At 40.0% G+C, this 21,222-nt stretch overlaps 1 protein-coding gene across 1 annotated transcript; it reads left to right on the forward strand.

Annotated features, from left to right (window-relative positions):
• Positions 1–1,110: 1,110 nt before the first annotated feature.
• On the forward strand, positions 1,111–20,785 carry U2AF2 (U2 small nuclear RNA auxiliary factor 2). The gene is made up of 12 exons (XM_081970941.1): positions 1,111–1,448; positions 5,119–5,254; positions 6,707–6,736; positions 7,019–7,122; positions 9,668–9,819; positions 11,086–11,202; positions 13,183–13,321; positions 13,461–13,540; positions 13,851–13,973; positions 17,852–17,938; positions 19,178–19,426; positions 20,245–20,785. The coding sequence occupies exons 1-12, from the start codon at positions 1,400–1,402 to the stop codon at positions 20,377–20,379; spliced, it is 1,401 nt and encodes a 466-aa protein (XP_081827067.1). The 5' UTR covers positions 1,111–1,399; the 3' UTR covers positions 20,380–20,785.
• Positions 20,786–21,222: the final 437 nt, after the last annotated feature.

Genomic DNA, 21,222 nt, shown 5'->3' on the forward strand with positions numbered 1-21,222 from the left:
AAGAAATAGGTAATATTTTTGAATTTGTTAAAATTTCATAAAGAAATGAGGAAACTTTCCTGCTGATAAAATTCAACATGCAGGATGAAAGTATAATAATCTTCTTAAGAAAATATGCAGGAAAGTGCACCATAAAGTAGCACAGGGTGGTGCTATAGACTCTATAGCACCACCCTGTGCTACTTTATGGTGCACTTTGTTTATAGTATAGACAAAATTAAGCTAGATTTTCAGGGAAAGACCCCAGGTTTCACAAGCTTCAGGAACATGTCTGCTCCCCTTCAAAAATATAAAAACCACTTGGACTGATGATGTTTCCTAGTTAGGATAATGAAACATCTGAAAGAAAACAAGCAAGCTCATAGAGTACCAAGGACCTCCTCATATAAAAACCATTATCTGCCTATAGTATTAATTAGCACGATCCTTGTGAAGAGGGGAAATAGCAGTGATTTTTATATTAGAACAGTTGGCCTAGAAAGAATAGTTTATAAATTGCATTTCTACACTGCAAGCATTTTAGTAAAAGTTCAGGGCCACCTGATAACCTGAATACAAAAATCTACCAGATGTGCGTTGTCTACATTTTAACTTCCCATCCTTGTATGTGCTCGTATGTTTAAACAAGGCTATTAAACAAGATAATATGAACCATATTTTCTGAATTCGCTTGACCCTCGACACACATCGAATTTGGAGGGGAGGAAATCATATAACGTAGGTTATTTAATATGCCTGCAAATATAGCTGCATCCATGCAGCGTTAGGTATCTTCGTCTTTTTTTTAACGACACTGTGCTATGTAAGCCCAGCATGTGAAATTATTCAGAGTTTATAGTATATTCCACAAATGAAAACAATGAGAGGAAAAAAACTCGACTCTCACTCTTCCGCTATTTTGTACGCTGATACGTAAGCTCAGCCACCGCACAAGCGCACTGTAAAAAAAAAAATCCCCTGGAAGCACTCGAGCAACATCCGGCGGAAATACTTTATTTTTAACGAGCCATGGCTTTTTAATTTTTTTGGTTTTAAGCGGGAATACAAAAGCATGCGTCGGGCGCACGCAAAGGTTTAAAACGAAGGAAATGACGTTACAAAGAGGATTCGAGTCTTTCCGTAGGAATCCGAAACTTTCCTAGAGAGGCAGCCTTTCCCCGAGGGCTTTTCTGATGATTCGTGGGAGGGGACTAGACAGCGGGGAAAGCCAGTCGCTTCTCGAAAGGCATTCCGGAGATAGCCGAGAGTTTCCGTTCACATCCGAAGCAGCCACCGGAAGTTGCCGAACTCCCAGATAAGGCGCTGTTGCGGCCTACTGTGTGAGGAGGACCTGGGCTGGCAGGCGCCACACCGTGAAACCGTAGCTAGGCCGAATCGAGGGACGTCCTCCTCCTTAGCCATGTCGGACTTCGACGAGTTTGAGCGGCAGCTAAATGAAAACAAACAGGGTAAGCAAGCGTGGTTCGGGGGCAAGCAAGTCGCTCGGGTTCAACGGCAGAGGGAGAAAAAAAAAGAAGTACGAGGTATAGCGGCGGCGGCGGCTCTCCCCTTTTCACCGCCGGCCGATCCGTTCTTCACATACCGCTGGTTTTCGGCGCGGCCCATCGGCTGGCCCCATTTAAGAGAAGGGTTGGGTATCCTCGTGCGCCCGGCCGCCGCCTCTTCTTTAACTATCCCCCCTCCCTCCGCCTAATTTGGCGCGAGGTGATTCGCGGGGGGGGGGCGAGGCCGCGCGCTCCCCGGGACCGTTGGTGGCGTACGTTTAAAAAGGGGAACGGAGAGGAGGAGGAGGAGGGGAAGGAAAGGTGGTGGTGGGGAAAGCCCTCAGTTTTTCGGGAGTGTGTGGGGGGGGGAGGGTGTCCAGAGTTGGAGAACGCACGTGGAGCGCCCCCTCCCCTTCCTGGAGCCGAGCGGGTAGTCAAGGCCGGCGCTTGGGAAGGGCGGAAGAAAGGCGATCCGCGGAGCGTGCGGGGTTAGCAGCAAATTGGTCGACATCTGCTCGGCCTCTTTCCTCGGGCGCCATGGTGTAAGAGGGAAGCAAGTGGTGGCCTGGCTTCCTAGGCCCGCGGGCAGCTGCTTCTCTGCGTTACTAAGGCCATGTGGCCTGGCGGCTCAACTGTACAATAGAATACAAATTAGAATAGAATAGAATAACAGAGTTGGAAGGGACCTTGGAGGTCTTCTAGTTCAAACCCCTGCTTAGGCAGGAAACCCTACACCATTACAGACAAATGGTTGATCAAACTCTTCTTAAAAACTTCCAGTATTGAGGCATTCACAACTTTTGGAGGCAAGTTGTTCCACTGATTTATTGTTCTAATTGTCAGGAAATTTCTCCTTAGTTCTTAGTTGCTTCTCTCCTTGATTAGTTTCCACCCATTGCTTCTTGTCCTAATAGCTTGACTCCCTCTTTGTGGAAACCCCTCAGATACTGGAACACTGCTATCATGTCTCCTCTAGTCCTTCTTTTCAGACATACTCAGTTCCTGCAACCGCTCTTCATATGTTTTAGCCTCCATTCCCTCAATCATCTTTGTGCTCTTCTATGCACTTTTTCTAGAGTCTCCACATCTTTTTTACATCGTGGTGACCAAAACTCAATGCAGGATCCCAGAGGGATCCCAGAATTGGAAGGGGCCTTGAAGGTCTTCTAGTCCAACCCCCTGCTGAAGTAGAAGCTGTACCATTTCAGACAAAAGGGTTGCCCAATCTCTTCTTCCAATTCTCCACTTTTATACGAAGAATATTAACATTAAAACAAAAATGGACCCTATCTTTGGATTGTAAGTTGAGAACTAGCAGCATTACTAGGCCTACATTTGAGGGTTGAGTGTGTGGGACTGCATCTATCCTGGCACAACTGCTTTTGCACCAGGGATAAACTGGATAGTTCATGTCCATCATCACCTTGGGGCTGTCCTAACTACAATTTGAATAACTGTGGTTTCCTTAGCCGCAGCTTATAAATTCCAACCTGACTTGATTTACACAACATGCCATAAATGCAGTTCTGAGGGGATTTCAGATGGGGGAGGGTGCCTTCTCCGAGTTGGAGATGCCAGAGGTTTAAACTTAAGAAAAATTGTACAATACAGATAGTTCTCAAGTAACGACCACAATTGAGCCCAAAATTTCCATTTAAAGCAGTTATTAAATGAGTTTTGCCTCATTTAATGGCCTTTTTTGCCACAGTTAAGTGTATCACTGCAGTTGCACTCATGAAGTGATTCTGACTTTCCCTGTTGATTTTGCTTGTCGGAAGATAGCTGGGAAGGTTACAAACGGTGATCACATTACCCCAGGACAATGCAAAGGTCATTGACTGTAGCCTAATCCAAGTATTTTGATTGATACAAGGAAAGCCTACTGTAAGATATTATTATATAGTGTTTTCTGAAAGAAGGATATACACATCATATTCAAGTAGACTTCGACTTATGGCCATTGTAATCATCAATGCCATTGAAAATTGATCATATGAAACTTGGAATGGTCATTAAATGAATGGTTGTAAGTTGAAACTACTTGTATACAATATGTGTATGCTTCTTTCAGACAACATTTCATAATATCTTAGCAGTATCAATCAAAATATTTGGATTAGGCTACATTACTCCCTACTGACAATACCTATTTCCACTTGGTGGGAATCACAATAATTCAGACTCCTAAGCCAAATTTGTTATTATCATGCACTGCCTGTTTGCTAGCATTGAAGCAAAAGATAGGCTGTAGCTCTAAGTGCAAATTATTCATGTTCTACTGTTCCACAGTATAATTCAGAGCTGCCTCCCTTCTCTCCAGAATGGATTTCCTTTGAAATAAATCAGTGCCACCCTTTCTGAAAATACAAACATCCATGGTTTTTTTTAGAATTCACTCCATTTCTTTTTAAACGGGTCTATATTGGATATCTTGAATATATCAAATGGAAGAAATCTGGGTTTTTGTTTAAGCTTTCTTGGTAGGCATAAGAATGTTTAGTACTGCAGGTCTAATGATAACACTGGACCTACTGGTAGTTTGGATAATATGACTAATATATAGAAATAGAAGAGAAGGCATATTGTTCTTTAAAAACGATGTTATAGATCCTTAGTTAAAATTGAAGCTTCCCTATTTTCACTTCCATTCTTTCTGGTTTGCATGAATGTTTTCAACATAGAAATTTCTGTACTGTATGCCTGTTACCAATGAATCTTAAAACAGTCTCATTGACCACACAAATAACATTTTGTTCTTGTTCTAAAACATTATGTATGTCCAGCACAGCTGCATCAGTCTCCAAAATTGGAGTTCTTTGTTTAAAGATCTATTGTTTTGTATCTGATTCTATTCCATATTACTCCTATTATAGGTCTCGTAGTAGTTCCAGACTATTGGAATGCAGTGTTAGTTTTGTCAAAATAAGATCCTGCATTCTTGCAATTATAGCTGTTGCTGTATTTTAGAAGCATACATCATATCATTTGATACATTTTCCCTCATGTTTTACTTTGTTTTTTAACAAAATGTACATATCTAGAAGTTTCAAAAATCTGGCAGAATTATTAGGTCTCCTAGATTTTCCTCAGTGTTTTTAAAATAGAAAACAAAAAACTACTTGGTTTTGACTTTTAAAGAAATTAATCAAATTGTTGACATCATATTTTATTTAGGTTATCTCATTTTTTGCTTCTTGGGAATTTGCTATAAAAATCTCATAGAAAATAATGTTGTGTGTCTCAAGGTTTTTATCAAGGGTTTCCAAATTGGACTATAGAAACATTCTGCTTGCTAGATTTGGAGATAAAACTTTAAGATAATTGCCTTTTTACTGTTGAGAAATTCTAAAACAAATATCTTGTCTCTATTTCTCCCTTTTGATCTATTTATTGTTGCCATTTTCCAGGGGCAAATAAGATAATTCCAGATGGTTATCCAACAGACATGATCCAATCATGGTATATCAGTTTCTTCTTGGCAATGTTTATTTTCTTCAATGTTCTCCTTTGAAAGCCAAAAAAACACCAGCTCACTGTTTTAGGGAAATGAAATGGTCTGTGGCAAAAAGAGATAGGTTCTCTGTTCTGAAGCAACAGCTGGATAGCTCACTGTGTTCTATCCTGTTGCCTTTAGAACGGGATAAAGAGAATCGTCATCGTAAACGCAGCCACAGTCGTTCACGGAGTCGTGACAGGAAACGTCGCAGTCGTAGCCGTGACAGGCGCAACAGGGATCAGCGCAGTGTTTCACGAGATCGCAGGAGGCGCAGGTATGGATCCTCAACAAGATCTTTTTATACTGAGTAGAGAATCTTAGGCAAAACCTCAGACACATAGAATCTTTTGCCATTTAGAATTATGCAGAATAGTGATTTATCTGAAAACTAAATTTCCTGGGGAAAACTATTCAAACAATAAAATTAAAAGTGAAAAAAAGGATTCAGAAGAAAAGATACAATAATTATAAAAAGAAAAAAAAAGGTTAGGAGAATGGGATAAAAGGAGAAAATTAATAAGAAGTGGAATCTTTGGGAGACCAAGAGAAAATGGTTAAGGAGGAAAAAGGGAAATAAGGTACATATTAGTAGATTAAAGGGAATTGTATTAATATTATTAATGGTGGATAGTTAATTAAGATATAAGGGAATTATACCAACATTATTAATGGTGGATAATTAATTAAGGTTTTTTTAATGTTAAAATTGAATTTGATGATGCATGTTGCTTACAGCAAAACTGACCAACACATGAAATGTGAAATGGCAATTTGATTTAACTTTTAAGACAATTTAAATTAAGAGACGAAGATGAAATGTTAAAGAGTGGAATGGGGAATTTGAAAAACATATTTAGTGATGGAGTTGATGTTATTGTAAGAGATTAGAAATTAAGGGCAATTAGTGATATTTATGTATTGAAAAGTTTAAGATAAAAAATATGGAAAGAGAATAATGGCTAAAATTGGAAAGATGATGTAAAATGTATTGTGTATATGAGATGATGTACAAGAAAGGATTCGGACAACACTTTGTTAATAAAATATGTTAAAAACTTTGCAATAAACCATTTAAAAAAAATCTTGAACCTGAAGAGATTTGATCTGCCAAATTGCAAACAGCTGACAGGCAGCAAAATTAGCCTGCAGTACTGCATTCTAACCACTGTGTCACTGCGGTTTGATTATTAATAACACTCTTTTCCTTACTGATTAATATCTGGCATCCAATGTCCTTAGTGATGAATACACATGACCTAGGTATTTGTGCCTGGGCACTTTTTAAACCCAGTTAGAAATATAATATGCCACAATAATAAATGAATAAGGTTCTTTCTGGAATTTTTTTTTCTTAGCAATAGTACTTAGACTTATGTACCACTTTACAGCCCTATCTAAGCGGTTTACATAGCCAGCATATTGCCCCCAATCTGGATCCTCATTTTACCCATCTTGGAAGGATGGAAGGCTGAGTCAACCTTGAGCCAGTGAGATTTGAACTGCCAAATTGCAAACAGCAGGCAGTCAGCAGAAGTAGCCTGCAGTACTGCACTCTAGCCACTGCGCTGCCGTGGTTTAGACTGCTCATTTGCCTACCTAGGTTGCACCTCTGCTCATGGATGCAAGATTGACAGTTATTGAATTAATATTTGTTATAAAAAATCTATGAATGTTTTTCTGCTTTAAATAGGAAAGGACAAAAACCCATTTTGTTTTTGTTTTTCAGATCTCCTCTGAGCCTGTCAGGTCCTCTAACGTGAGTATTGCCAGTTCTTCCTGGTGCTGGCAGGGGCAACTAAAAGCCATAGGAGGCTTCACTAAAAAAAACAACCCTAAAATTAAGGGAAGCAATGCAGGAATCAGAATTCATTGTAGAGATTATTGCATTATAAACATTGACCCTGGATATTAAGAAATATCCCAACGGGAATAAACATAAACTTCAGTAGGAATTCATTTTAATTTTAAGATTGCAGTAAATTAAATATGGTTTTTTTCTTTCTTCCAACTAACCTTTTATTCTTGCACCCTACTACAGTCGTTCTCCTCGGCATGAGAAGAAGAAGAAAATCCGCAAGTATTGGGATGTCCCTCCTCCAGGTTTTGAGCACATTACACCCATGCAGTATAAAGCCATGCAGGGTAGGCTCTTCTTTGTTTAAGTCATCTTGATTCACTCAGCTTTACAACAGGGATAGGCAACTTGAATAATTTAAAAAAATCTTCTAAAGTGAGCAGTTGTGATCTCTCTCTCTCTCTGTCCCTTCCATGGCAATTTGAACCATGAGCAGGTCAGTAATAGAGAGTATAAATAGGCCTACTCACCAGTTGGTTCATTGCACATGCACCTTGAGTGGCCTCCCCTTGTGTCTCATCTATGTCTCCTCAAAACATGTCTCACCAGTCTCTGTAAGGCTTGCTGTTGAGTTAACATCCATGGATTTGACTATCAATATATTGTAACTTTTATTGGTGGGTAAAGATTTTCCATCTCACATTCTTTTTACTAGTCTTTGGATTTTTGTGCCTTGAGTCACAATGATTATAGTTATGGCCCTTCCATCATATTACAAACCATACATAAAAATACCATAATGAGAATTTAAAATGGGGGGGAGGGTAAATAATTTATTACATTGACAAGCTGCTGGCTATCAGCAACTCTGTATGGTTTGTAAATTGTTAAAAAGATTTAAAAACTAGAAATACTGAAACAGTATAAAACAGAAGAACAGAGATGGTAAGCAAACCTGGATGGGAAAAAGGGAAAGGACATCAGTTGTTCTTGCCTGGGTGAACAATCATGTGTAATAGATCATTTCTGAAATGTACCTATATGCCACAAGAGTGCATAAGAGCTAAAATGGTATGTCAATTAAATGTCAATTGAAGGCATATCTGCTACTTCTGAAAGTCATAGCGATAACGTGATTTAAGAATAAGCACATTTTTAACCGCTACTTCTGTAATTTTATTAATCACAGAGTATGGCCTAGAAGTGGTTCTGTGGTTTATGAGACAAAACATTTAGGTTTTACTAATCATAGACCAAATCCATATTTATTTTTGGCTGCTGTTTTTTCAGCAGCAGTGTAATGTTAATCTTAAACCACACACTGGCAGTTTTGTAGCTATGTTGCTTAGAAGGGAGAGGCAGTGAGCATGAATGAACAAGTGTGATATAATGGTTAAGGTGCTGGCCTGGAAATAGGAAACTCTTTGAGTTTTTAGTCCTAACTTAGGCATGAAAGCTGGCTGGGTGATTTTGGATCATTCTCTCTCAACCCAACTCACCTCACAGAGTTGTTGGGAAAATAGGAGGAAGAAATATCGACTGCCGTATTTTTTGGACTATAAGACGCACCAAGATTTTGAAGAGGTGAATTTTAAAAAAAGTTTTTGCCCTCCACAGCCCCCAGGAGCACTCTGCAGGCCTCCCAAACCCTTTGCATGCAGAGAATTTGGGAGGCCTGAAAAGTGATCCTGGGGGCTGTGGAGGGCAAAAACGTGATGCATATGGGGTTTGGAAGGTGAAAACAGGGCCCATTTTTTAAAAAAATGGGCCTGTTTTTCACAAAAATGGAGCATGCAGAGAGTTTGGGAGGCCTGTAGAGTGCTCCTGAGGGTTGGGGAGTGCAGAAATGAGCAAAAAATGGGGTGTGCAGAGAGTTTGAAAGGCCTGCAGAATGCACCTGGGGGCTTGGGAGGGCAAAAACACCCCAATTTTTATGATAAATGGCACCATTTTCACTCGTTTTGCCCTCCCTAGACCCCAGGAGCACTCTACAGGCCCCCCAAACTCTTTGCATGCCTTGTTAGTTGCGAAAAAAGAGCCATTTTTTGCTCGTTTTTCCCCTCACCAGCCTCTAGGATTATTGTACAGGCCTCACAAAGCCTCTGCATCTCCATTTTTGCGAAAAATGAGATGTGTGTGATTGGATTTCAGGAGGCCAAAAATGCTATATTCAGTGTATAAGACGCACCCAGATTTTCACCCTTTTTGGTGGAGGGGGGGAAAGGTGTGTCTTATACTCGGAAAAATACGGTATGTTGGCTGCCTTCAGTTTCTTATAAAGGTATAAAGATAAAAATCAAGTAAATAAATAAACACATGGTTTTAAAGGCAGAAATGCTGCTAAAATGGCTCAGCCTAGGAGTTCCCCAATTTGACCTTATAACAGTTGTATAACATCCATGTTGTGGTCAGAAAGTTCTGTTTCAACTTGGGAACGTTTTTCCTATATCTAGTTCATTTTGGGCTGATGGTTTACTGTGCATAATGGAAAAAGATAGCTGTGATCTTTGCTGATGAATAGCTAGTTATTTTTTACTAACGGAATAACAAAATTAACACTTTTATGTTTTTTGAAAAGTATTTGGATTGCTAGTTCTCTTCTTCACCATTCCATATCCGTTTTAATAACACCTTAATTCTCATTGTTGCCACAGATTGTTTAGGGCTCTTCAAAATGTTCTTACTGCAGAATAAGCTATTCTGAATGTCTTTTTTAAGCCACTTCTGTAACACAAAAAATGGGGCTGTTCGGGATTGGCATGTTTCATAATGGAATATTTTGCACATCCTGAATCCTGTGTATTTATATCAAGACTTTCCCAATATATAATGTTTTTGTCAGGAGAATCAGAGCTGGTAACTTTCAGTATACTTTTTTTTTTCCATTTCTAGCTGCGGGACAAATTCCAGCTACAGCCCTACTACCAACCATGACTCCAGATGGGCTGGCAGTAACACCTACACCTGTGCCTGTAGTCGGCAGTCAAATGACGCGACAAGCTCGACGTCTCTATGTTGGCAATATCCCTTTTGGAATCACTGAGGTACTTGTTAGCTCATTCTGTTACCTCTGCTCAGCCTTTAAACTTGGCTGCAAAAGTGCTCAATTTCAGTGACACCACCAGCGAAAAGCATCCCGGTTTAATATTTGTTTCTTCTTTTTTATTTTTAAAGAGATGGGGTAAGAATGGAAATGGGAATGCCTCACTACAGAGGAATTCCACCACTTCGTCTTATTTTGCTATTTATGGATCAAAAGTACATATTTGACATTTTGCCATTGAATTTGAGGGATTGCAAAGGGAATACTGGAAGTTTAAGTGGGGAGAGCCAACTGAACCTCTTTAAATACAGCCATGCTCAAACCTATTATGACTTGGCATCTTAATGACTTGTATTTCATAATTACAAACTTTTGGAGTACTGTCTGTGGTGTTTTTCATCAATGAATTGCATGAAATGAAATTTTGCTTTCCCTACCTGAACTGGTAGCTTCTAGATACACTGATGGGAATTGTACCCTAGACTGAAATGATATTCTAAATATTCCTTCCTATCAGATCATGTCTTCTCCCCACACATTTTAGTGTTTGTCTTTAAAAAGAAAAATGTTTGATTTGGGGTTACTGCTTTCCATAGAGACATATCCATCCTTAGAGCTAGGACCAAAATTGGTTAAATGATTTCTTGAAGCTGTGCTGACTATACAGAAAAAGCAGCTCAACTTTTTCTCTATGTGATACAGATAAGAGGATGCTGTTTTCAAAAATCATTTCTTGCTTTTCTTTATGAGCCAAAGTGACTACATTGAGTCAGTGAGTTGCTCATCTTCTAAATTTGTCTTCTAAAATTGATATTTACATTTGATCAACATTGTTGGCCTGAAGCGGTGAATTCTGATTTAGACATTCAGATATGGGAATGGGATGTTATTATTTCATTTCATTAAATTTGTTGTGACTGCTACTTCACTAGACCCTGGACAGCATATTTATTTGCAGTCCTGACTGTAGTTCAGTGGTGCTTATATCTAATAGAGAGAGATGTATTAAAACCTAAATGATCAGAGAAATAAATATGGTTGCTTGTTACTTAATTATCCCTACCAAAAAGAAAAAAAAGACCAAAGAGTTTTCCATTTCTCTTTAAGTGAATATTGTATGGGACTGCAATCCTCATAGCTTCACAGTTTGCTACCATCATAGCAGGCAAGTAGGAAATGTTGTTTTGTAATCTATTTGTGGTCCAGGCTGCCATTCCAGCTTGTATCATACATCTATTCTTTGCATCTCTTTCTATGATTTCAATAGGAAGCAATGATGGATTTCTTCAATGCCCAGATGCGCCTTGGTGGCCTTACTCAGGCTCCCGGTAATCCTGTCTTGGCTGTGCAAATTAACCAGGATAAAAACTTCGCTTTTCTGGAGGTGAGTTTATAGTGACTCAGGACAGATTTAAAACACCACTGATTTACTCGCATGATTATGATTCTGGAGAAATCAAAGGAAATACGTAATATTATTTCTTCCATGTAGACTTATTAAATGTTCAAAATATAACATAGTTGTAACTCATGTTCGTGAATTCTAAAGCTTGGCTGTGTATGAGGCTGTATAAGAGTTATATGAACCATACTGTTGCATTGGTTAGAGTGCAGTACTGCAGGCTACTTCTGCTGACTGCAAGCTGTCTGCAATTTGGCAGTTCAAATCTCACCAAGCTAAGGCTGACTCAGCTTTCCATCCTTCCGAGGTGGGTAAAATGAGGACCCAGATTGTTGGGGGCAATATGCTGACTCTGTAAACTGCTAGAGAGGGCTGTAAAAGCACTGTGAAGCGGTATATAAGTCTGCTATTGCTATTACTCACTTTTTGTTTGTTTTATTATGATCTTAGGCAAGAACTGTGAGGTTGATGGTGTAAGGTTAATCCACCCTGCTACAGGTTAATAAATTTAATTCAAAGGCTAAATTCAATTTTTAGAAAAGATTTCCATAGAGTAATGTGATAGCAGGAGAGGAAACATTTAAAATAGTAATTTATGCAAATACTGAAAAAACAGATGGAAATATACTCATTCTTTTCCAATATATGAAATAGAAAAGCCAGGAGATAGAGGGATTGAACTTTATTGGATGCAGGACATTCTAGAAATAATAGTGCCTTGCTTATTTGTTCAGTTGTCAAATTCTTTTAACAGCATTATTTTCTAGAATTTGGGACTAATTTGAGCACTCCAATTGTGCTGCAAACTTGTTTCATTTAATTATTCTAATCTTGCTGATGCTACTCTTTGCTGAATGCATTTAAAACATTGAACAAACAAGTAGTGGTTATGTGAGGCTTAAATTCCATCTGACTGAGTTTCTTGAGCTTCTTTGACATCTAACTTCATTTTTTTTTGTATTTTATCTACTCTAAATGCTTTGTGGATAAATGCATAAATCTCCACTTCAGCTTAGGGCATGTCTCCTTGGGTGTACAAAATAATGGCTTCCTTGTTCTAAGTATTCTAGAATCTGGAAGATTATTGGTGAGAATTTCATTTCTTATAAATTTTGTAAGACATATACCAGTGATTGCGAACCAGTGGCATGCGGAGCCATTTGTCAGGGCACGCGAGGCGCTGCCGTCAGCTGGCTAGCGCGCATGCGCGCGCTGGCCAGCTGAGTTCACCTTTCTAAAAGCTATTTTTCGCCTTCCCCAGGCTCCAGAGGCTTTATAGGAGCCTGGGGAGGGCGAAAAGAGCCCCCCCCCCCCCCCGGAGGCTTCAGGGACCATCCGGAGGCTTCCCTGAAGCCTTCGGAACGCTTAAAACCACCCTCCGAGCAAACCGGAAATGACTTCTGGGTTTCTCGGAGGGTGGTTTTAAGCGTTCCGAAGGCTTCAGGGACCGTCCGGAGGCTTCCCTGATGCCTTCGGAGTGCTTAAAACCACCCTCTGAGCAACCCGGTCCCTGAAGCCTCCGGGGGGGCGGGGGAGGCTCTTTTCGCCCTCCCCAGGCTCCTATAAAGCCTCTGGAGCCTGGGGAGGGCGAAAAAAGCATGTAAAAATTGGGGGGGGGGTCGTGCGTGTGCGCGCATGCGCACTGGGGGGGTCACACGTTGCATTATGGGTGCTGCACGCCCGCACACGACCCCCCTGCGCTCCCCCCCCTTGTGGCACGCGAGCCAAAAAAGGTTCGCCATCGCTGACATATACATTGAACTGTGAAGAGTCTACTGTTTTCATAATTGGACACTGATCATCTGACCTCATTTAATTAGAGATGCCTATTGCTTCTTGATCCTTAGTAGCCATATATTCTTTATACTATAAGATTTATACTACTAGCCATATATTCTATAAGAGACAATGACACTGATTTTCCCCATTCTCTCTCTAACCCCTCCCTTTTCTCTGCTCCAGTTCCGTTCTGTGGATGAAACTACACAGGCCATGGCTTTTGATGGGATCATTTTCCAGGGACAGTCACTGAAAATCAGACGCCCCCATGATTATCAACCACTTCCTGGCATGTCTGAAAACCCATCAGTTTATGTGCCAGGTGGGTTTATCAGACTTTTGGTGAATTAAAAGTGATGATTATATAATATACAAAGAGAGGAAAATTTAGCAATGTTGTATGCAGCATATGGATAATTTCATATATTTTCCTGCCATGTCAACCCGCTTCCTTCTTATAGGTGTCGTTTCCACAGTGGTCCCAGATTCTGCTCATAAACTGTTCATTGGGGGTCTGCCAAACTATCTTAATGATGATCAGGTCAGTCTTGGAATATGGCACGATTCAGGATAACGTGGGCAAGCGTTTCATTCTCCATTCTTAATTTTTAACCAGCTGGGACATGTTTCGTACTCACTGTAATTCTTTGTTAAAGCCAGTTAATAGCCAGTTTGATCCAGCATTTTATGGGAAATCCTTCTGAAGTATTTACTAATTTTTATAACCTTACAAAAGCCAAATCAGTCTTTAAAGACTAATTTAATTCTTCACAATACCATGCTACTATGAAGATTTGGCGATTAATTGGTATGATGACAATCGTTGACATTGGTTCTTCCTTCTCCACCAGGTCAAGGAGTTGCTCACTTCCTTTGGGCCACTGAAGGCTTTCAACCTGGTGAAGGACAGTGCCACTGGCCTGTCAAAAGGTTATGCCTTCTGTGAATATGTGGACATCAATGTCACAGACCAGGTAAGGCCAGCCTCCCTTGTTCATCCTCTTTTCATTTTTGCTCTGCAGCGGCCCGCCGATCTTCCCGTGGGATGAGGGGGGTTCTTTGTCCTTTGAGCAGGTGGGGTGTTTTTTTCTCTCCTCCTCCCCTCTAGGGGGTGCCAGCTTTTCTCTCCTTTACAGCACAGCTGCTGACTTAGCGGCAGACACCATCGAGTTAGTGTTCTGATCACTTCTGCTTTTTGTTCCCCCCAAAAAAACAACAACTCTCCCCGAATGTTAGTCGGAGAAGGCTTCGGCCTTTTTGCGAAGACCCTGGCCGCCGTGCCCGACCGAGAGCCGGTAAGAAGCCCTCCCCTCACCAGTCAGGGAAGAGCCGGGTCCGTAGTGCATTTCACCCATTTCCCTACCCCCAGTAAATTCTCTGTTCTGGACCCCTAATAACTATGTTTCCTTTCTCCCGCTGAGCTTTGTGTTACAGCGGGGGGAGGAGGAACAGGCCCGTAACCAGCAGAGATGCTTGCTAACTCCAGTGGGAGTTGTAAAATGCAAGTATTGACATTTATAGTTTAACAATAAAACAAAGGAAAAGCACCCCAGATTCCCCTTGGCTTGTTGGAGAGGGGGGACCTGTAGTGGAGAGGAAACACCCCACAATTCCCAGTAAGGTTCAGAGCGTGTCGGTGGTAACTTTGCATGCAGAGCATAAGCTCTTGTTTTTGGGTTGATCTCCGTCAGGGTTATGCATGTGTTTCTTTGTAATTGAGTGCCATTGTTAGTATATATGGATACATGTTTTTTTTAATATATCCTCCCCCACACCTGCTTCCTGTCCCATGCAGTCTTTCTTCCCACATGCTACTTGGGAAGTGTGTGTTTTCCCATGCTCTCCCTTCCCCTCTTTTGGTCTCTCTGCATCAAGGAGAAAGCTATGAGTTTTTAGCAAAAGCTAAAATCTTGGATGAGATCCAAAATCAGATTGTAAATCTGAGAACGATGGATATTTACCTCTCTAACCTCCTAGACCACCAACCTCCAAAATGGTTTCATAGATTAAGAAGACAACAATATTATAAAAAGAGTAACAGTAGCCCCAAGAAAGCATACAAAAGACATTTCCTGTGTTATTCCCAGGCCAAAGGGGCCTGTCAAACACCCTAACCTGGGAAAAGAGCCAAGATTTTAGAGTTCACTTGAAGGTGGGTCAGGTGAAAGCTGTATGAATCTCTGGTGGATCCTGTTCTAAAGGGTAGGTTCAGTAACTGAAAGTTCATTTCCTGCAAGATAACATTGCTTGATCAGTGGAACCCAAAGCAAGCCAAATCTGATTATAGAGAACAAGTAGACGCTGTAAGAGATGGATGGCCCCTCGAATACAACCTATGCCATGTGGGGCTTTATGGTTAATAACTAGCATCTTGAATTGTACCAGGGAGTTTACTGATAATCAGTCCAGCTCATAAAGCAAAGGGATTTGTTACAGGGGCATAATGTTCGCCCATTGTGGCTTATGTCACTGCAAAGTGGACCAATTGTAGCTTCTGATTAATCATTAAGCGCAGCCTCGTATAGTGCAGATTGTAATAATCTGTTCACTAGATAGTCAAGGCGTGCATGACTGTGAGGAGAGCCTCATGATTTGGAAACAGGTGCCTCCCAACCAAAACTTCCTGCTTACAGTGGCTACCTGCTCCTTGAACAGGAATTGCAAGTCCAGGAAGACCCCCATATTGTGCACCAATCCACAAAGGGATAGTTTGATCCCATTCAGAATCAAAGATCCCTGGAACTGGGAGAGTCCAAATAGCTACAGCTACTCTTGATAGGATTGAATTTGACATGTTCCTCCCCAGAGCCTCCAGACACCAGGATAACATAGCTTGCTTTGTTGAGATGCACAACTGAATATCATCCATGTATTAATACACGGGTTCCCAACCTTTTTTATACCTCACACCCCTAGAACACTTCTGATATATTCTCACACCCATTACAAAAATAATTATATGCATATAATTTGCATATAATTATTCATATACACTATAATTTTGAAACTTCTTAACCCAAGTTTTCCCACCCCCTGGAATATCATCTCACACCCCAGGTTGTGAACTCCTGTATTAATACTGGAGGAGTGAAAGTGTTCAGCCCAGTGATATCCCACAAATTGCAGGCTTTGAAAAGGCTAACAGGATTTTCTGATTTTTTTAAAATTTAAATTTTACATATATAATATTTTATATTATATTAGGAAGCAGTACAGCTTGCTTGAACTTCAGGTAATTTACTTTTGGTTAGATATTAAGATAAATGCCATAATTGTAAAAATAATTCTACAGAGACATTGAGCCCAAGAAAGCCATAGATGTAGCATATGGATCATTCTAAGGTTGCCATCAGATTGCTATTTGTAATGCAATAAAAAGACATTATTGATTACATGGAGAACATTTTCTAATGTAATTTCAGTTACATTTACATTAAATCAAATGCTACCAATAATCCCAATTTGACTCTTCAAGAAATCCTCTGAAGGAGCAAGTATCTGAGAAACTCTATTAAATAAAGTTTATTTTTAGCTAACCTAATAGAGAACCTGATAGATACTTGATACTTCAGGAGAATTAGACTTTTTATAAACTCCACATATTTTTAAATGTATAGCTCAAGTTACAACATTCATTTTGCCCATACAGTTTTAAGAAGTGTTTATTGAGTTGTCTGCTTGTCTGAGATTTTAAATGAGGTTTTCTACATCTAATTGGAAACTGTTGCATCAACCCGTTCCCTTCTGCTGTTTATATAGCTTCTAATTTATATATGCTTTACAAATTAGATGCTGAAAGATGTTGTGTGCTCCAAGAAGACCTAAATGCAGATAAAATGTTGAGACAATGCTATACTTAGCGTTTTTTGGGAAAAGGGACAATTCTGGCCAAGCGCCATTAAAGGAAAGAAGAGTAGGATTATGTCATCTGAATAAATGAAAATTACTTTCTAACTAGACAAGTATATAATTGTAACATTGGTATAATAACCATTTTTTAAACTGTCCTCTCCCCCCATTTGATTCTGTGTCTTATACTCTTACTTTCTCTAAAAAAAATTGCCTCTGAGAAAATCAGATGCTGAAAATTTATGCCCATGTGTATATTTTAAAGTTATACAGTTATGAATGCAAGTTCTAGATCATAACCTGAATTATTTTGGCCAAGTTGTAATTTCATATATAGTTTGCTCCATCCCTGGCTGAATCAGCCCTTCATTCACTGGATTCTTCTGTGCGGAAAAGGATTAGTAAATTTGCTTGCCAGCTTTTTATTTAATTGATAACTTAACTCTGTTTCTATATTGTAGCTGGGAAATTATTTGGCCTCATAATCTTGCTTCTGAAATTGATCTGTGTGGAAACCGAATTCTCAATATTGTAAAACACGATATTAAATTCTTTATTGGGGCTGGACTGGTAAGATGTAAACTCCCAAAGCATGACAACTTCAAATCAGTGGAATTCTCATTCTGAAAAATATGTGGTCTCATCTGCATCCTTTTAGAATTTTCTGTCTTTGTTGGCAACATTTGGCTGAGGCTGAACTCACCTTTGCTCTTCTCCTTCATGCAGACAGTCTTGTTGATTCATCTTAATCCCTTCCAACAAGATCTATTTTTTAAAAACATGCTGATTTTGAGGCCCGGCAGGTAAATAACTAAATGTGGTATTAAAACCAAGAGCAGGGCAGTCCAGGTAGGATTCTGGTGGGGAGGGGGCGTAAAAGAAGCTACTTTTTGTGTATGAATGTGTGGATGTTTTAGAGCCTGGGGCAGAGGGGTGTATGGTTGGTGGCCTCAGAGGCTCACATTTTGAAGTGTCTGGATTCACATTTGTTTTGCCCTCGCAGGCCATCGCGGGGTTGAACGGCATGCAATTGGGTGACAAGAAGCTTTTGGTGCAGAGAGCCAGCGTGGGAGCCAAGAATGCTACTCTGGTGAGGAAGGAAAGGGATTGGGATGAGGGAGAAATGGTACCAAGGAAGAACCTTTCCAGAGTGTATTTTTCAGGTTTGGTTTCTGAAAGTTAGAAGATTGGTCTTACTACTATCAAATGCTAAGGGTTGAAGGCATAAGGGAACTACTCATGTCTTGCCTTGCTTAACGAGAGAGAAGCAATTTCAGGCCAAACAAGGTTCCCAAGCCTTTTAGGTTATCCTGGAAATAAGTGCATGAAGTAGGAAAAAATTTTCAAATTTGGAACAGCTGTGATTGTTTCATGTCACCTTTGGCTTGGCAATATCAAAACATCTTTACTGGCTCTGGGTTTCAGATGAAACAGAATCCAAATGAGATAGACAAGGTTGGTGTGTGTTGCCTTCTTTCTCTCCTCTTCCCAGAAGCTCCCAGTGCAGCTGTCTGCTGGCTTGACTGTCCCCATTGTCTTTCCAGCACTTTCACTCCCTCCCTTCAGCTGCTGCCACCAATTTCTAATTAAGTATTCCAGGAAGCTTCATGATATTCTAAAAGACTTTTGTTCAGATGGTGAACGGCCTTTTTAGTTTTCATAAAGGTCTCTAGTGCATAGACTTTATTTTCTGTACGTCTGTACATGGGAGCTGTAATAATAAAATGTTTGCATCACATTTATTTCTGAATCCAATTCTTATTTGTATATTAAACCTATTTAGCCGGATATGCACATTGACCCAGGATAATTTGAAACCATACCTGTAAAAATAGTGTCTTTATAAAGATATAGGCGCTGGCATGATCAGCTGATGCATTGAAGCCATATATTAGAAGAATAGGCCATCATGCTGGTGAACTAAAAAAACAGTTTCCAAAGTAACCAGTATTAGTACCCGGTGAATTACAGTATATATCCAAAAGTTATTACATTTTTGAGAATCAGAAATTATTATTCTTGCTTTGCTTATTTCTACCAGTCATAAGAAACCATAAACTGGTTATTTCGTTGACAGAGAAGTATCACTTTCCAGAATTTCAGATTTTGGGATTTGGTTATAAATTGGATTAATAGTAGCTGTTTGATATGTTTGAGATTGAAGAAACAGATACTCTGAATTCTTCCAGAAAATAAAATCAAAGCTTGTAAAGAAACAAATACAGGATTTTGGTGCATGTTTGGAAATGACAGTTTAAATAGTTACACAACTTAATTCTTCTGTCTGTGGCTTTCTCTCTCCTCTCTTACTGCCCCCCCCCCTCCCCAGAGTACAATAAACCAGACCCCAGTGACCCTACAGGTACCGGGTCTAATGAGTTCACAAGTACAGATGGGTGGTCATCCAACTGAGGTGCTGTGCCTCATGAATATGGTATTACCTGAGGAACTCCTGGATGATGAGGAATATGAAGAGATTGTTGAGGATGTCCGTGATGAGTGTAGCAAGTATGGTGTTGTCAAATCCATTGAAATCCCCCGGCCTGTTGATGGAGTTGAGGTTCCTGGCTGTGGAAAGGTACTTAATGGTTGTAGAGTTGGCGGGATGGCTATTGTTTTCTTAACATAGAATGCTTCTGTTCTTATTTGGCTCCATAAGCTCTAAGGTATACATGGGACATAGAAGGGTTCAATCAGATGGCTCTGCTCTAAAGCACAAACCTATCTACTACGGAATGAAGAGATTGAATCATGGGAATCCAAATCAGGATTTCATGAAAAGTGTGTCCAAGAATAGTTTTATGTTTTTTGCCTTTGCAGAACCTTCTGGTATCCCATTTCTATAAAGTAAATTGAAAAGGCAGTAGGGGTTTTGTTAAGTAAGCCATTTGGTTGCAGTCTGGGTATCAAAAATGGTTTTTATTTGGGAAAAGACAACTGGAATGATTTTTTGAGGAAAAATAAGACATTTCACTTCCTATCCTGAAAGCTTCATCAGTTATATTGGATCGTCACAGACATTTGCACACTGGGTATTCCCTGGTGATCTTACATGCAAGTACTAAACAAATCAGAAACCTGTTTAGTTATTAAGGATTGGCTAAGTGCCGTTTGTTTTAAATCAGCCAGCGTAAAACTGGGTAGCTTTAAGATTAGTAAGATTGTGATCAGTTCATAAAGGCAGCTAGCTACAAACTTAGTATGGTAAGAAAATTAGACTGGATGCATGGAAGAAACATGAGAATCAGATTACAATAAAAGTACAGTTGCTACAATTTATTTTCCTAGTCAAATCCTTATATGTATGATCTGGGCCAGATTTGAATCCTTTAATTGTCAATTTTTTAAAATGTACCACTAATTGTTTTCTCTTTTGTCCCCTCACTCTTCTTGTAGATATTTGTGGAGTTCACATCTGTCTTTGACTGTCAGAAGGCCATGCAAGGCCTCACTGGACGCAAGTTCGCAAACCGGGTCGTTGTGACCAAGTACTGCGATCCTGACTCCTATCATCGCCGAGACTTCTGGTAGCCCAGCCCTTGAACCAGCCTTGAGGGGGTTTTGTGGAGGCAGGGGCAACTCGCTGGCCGGAGAGGCTCCTTTAGCAGCATAGCCTGTTTATATTTTATGGCCAAAATCTGTATTCCCCCCCTCCCTTTCCATTTGTCCCAGTTCCTTCCTTTTCTAAACATACCATCAGCCCACCCACCCAGGCCCCCCACTGGTTTCCCAATGATGGTTACTCTGTAGTAGAAATGTTGTCTCTTATCCTATATTTCCCCTCCTTTCTCTGTGATGTTTCAGATTTTTTGCTAAAAGGAGTTTTGCTGTCAAAACAGTGGGCCTGTTTTTTGTTGTATTTTCCTTTCTTCTACGCTGTGTGTATGGACAACTATTTCTCTAGTGTTGTCTCTCATAATTAAACATTTTTTTCCAATTCCCTGGTGTCATTGGGGCAACTTCCTCAATTTTAAATCTCTGATTGTAAACTAAGATGTCTGTAGAGATTCTCAGTCATCCAGGTCATGGTTATCCCGAAAGTGCTTTTTCAGGAATCAACTGGACTTTCTTGTTTTTTCTGATGAAGGCGTTTCGTTTCTCATACAGGAAGCTTCTTCAGTTCTCTCTGGATGATGGGGAATGGAAGGATTTATATTCCTTGCAGATAGCTGGTCATTTGCATCCTTTAGCTTCAAAAACCCTCTAAATTTATGCAAATGAACAGCTGTCTGCAAGGAATATAAATCCTTCCATTCCCCACCATTCTGTCAGAGCTGAAGAAGGTTCTTGGATAAAAAGCCAAACAACTTCAAAAGCAAAAACAAAGTCCAGTTGCCTCCTGAAAAAGCACCCTTGGGATAAACTAAGATGGCT

The sequence above is a fragment of the Natrix helvetica genome, assembly GCF_964273705.1.
Source record: "Natrix helvetica genome assembly, chromosome: Z".
Taxonomy (NCBI): domain Eukaryota; kingdom Metazoa; phylum Chordata; class Lepidosauria; order Squamata; family Natricidae; genus Natrix; species Natrix helvetica.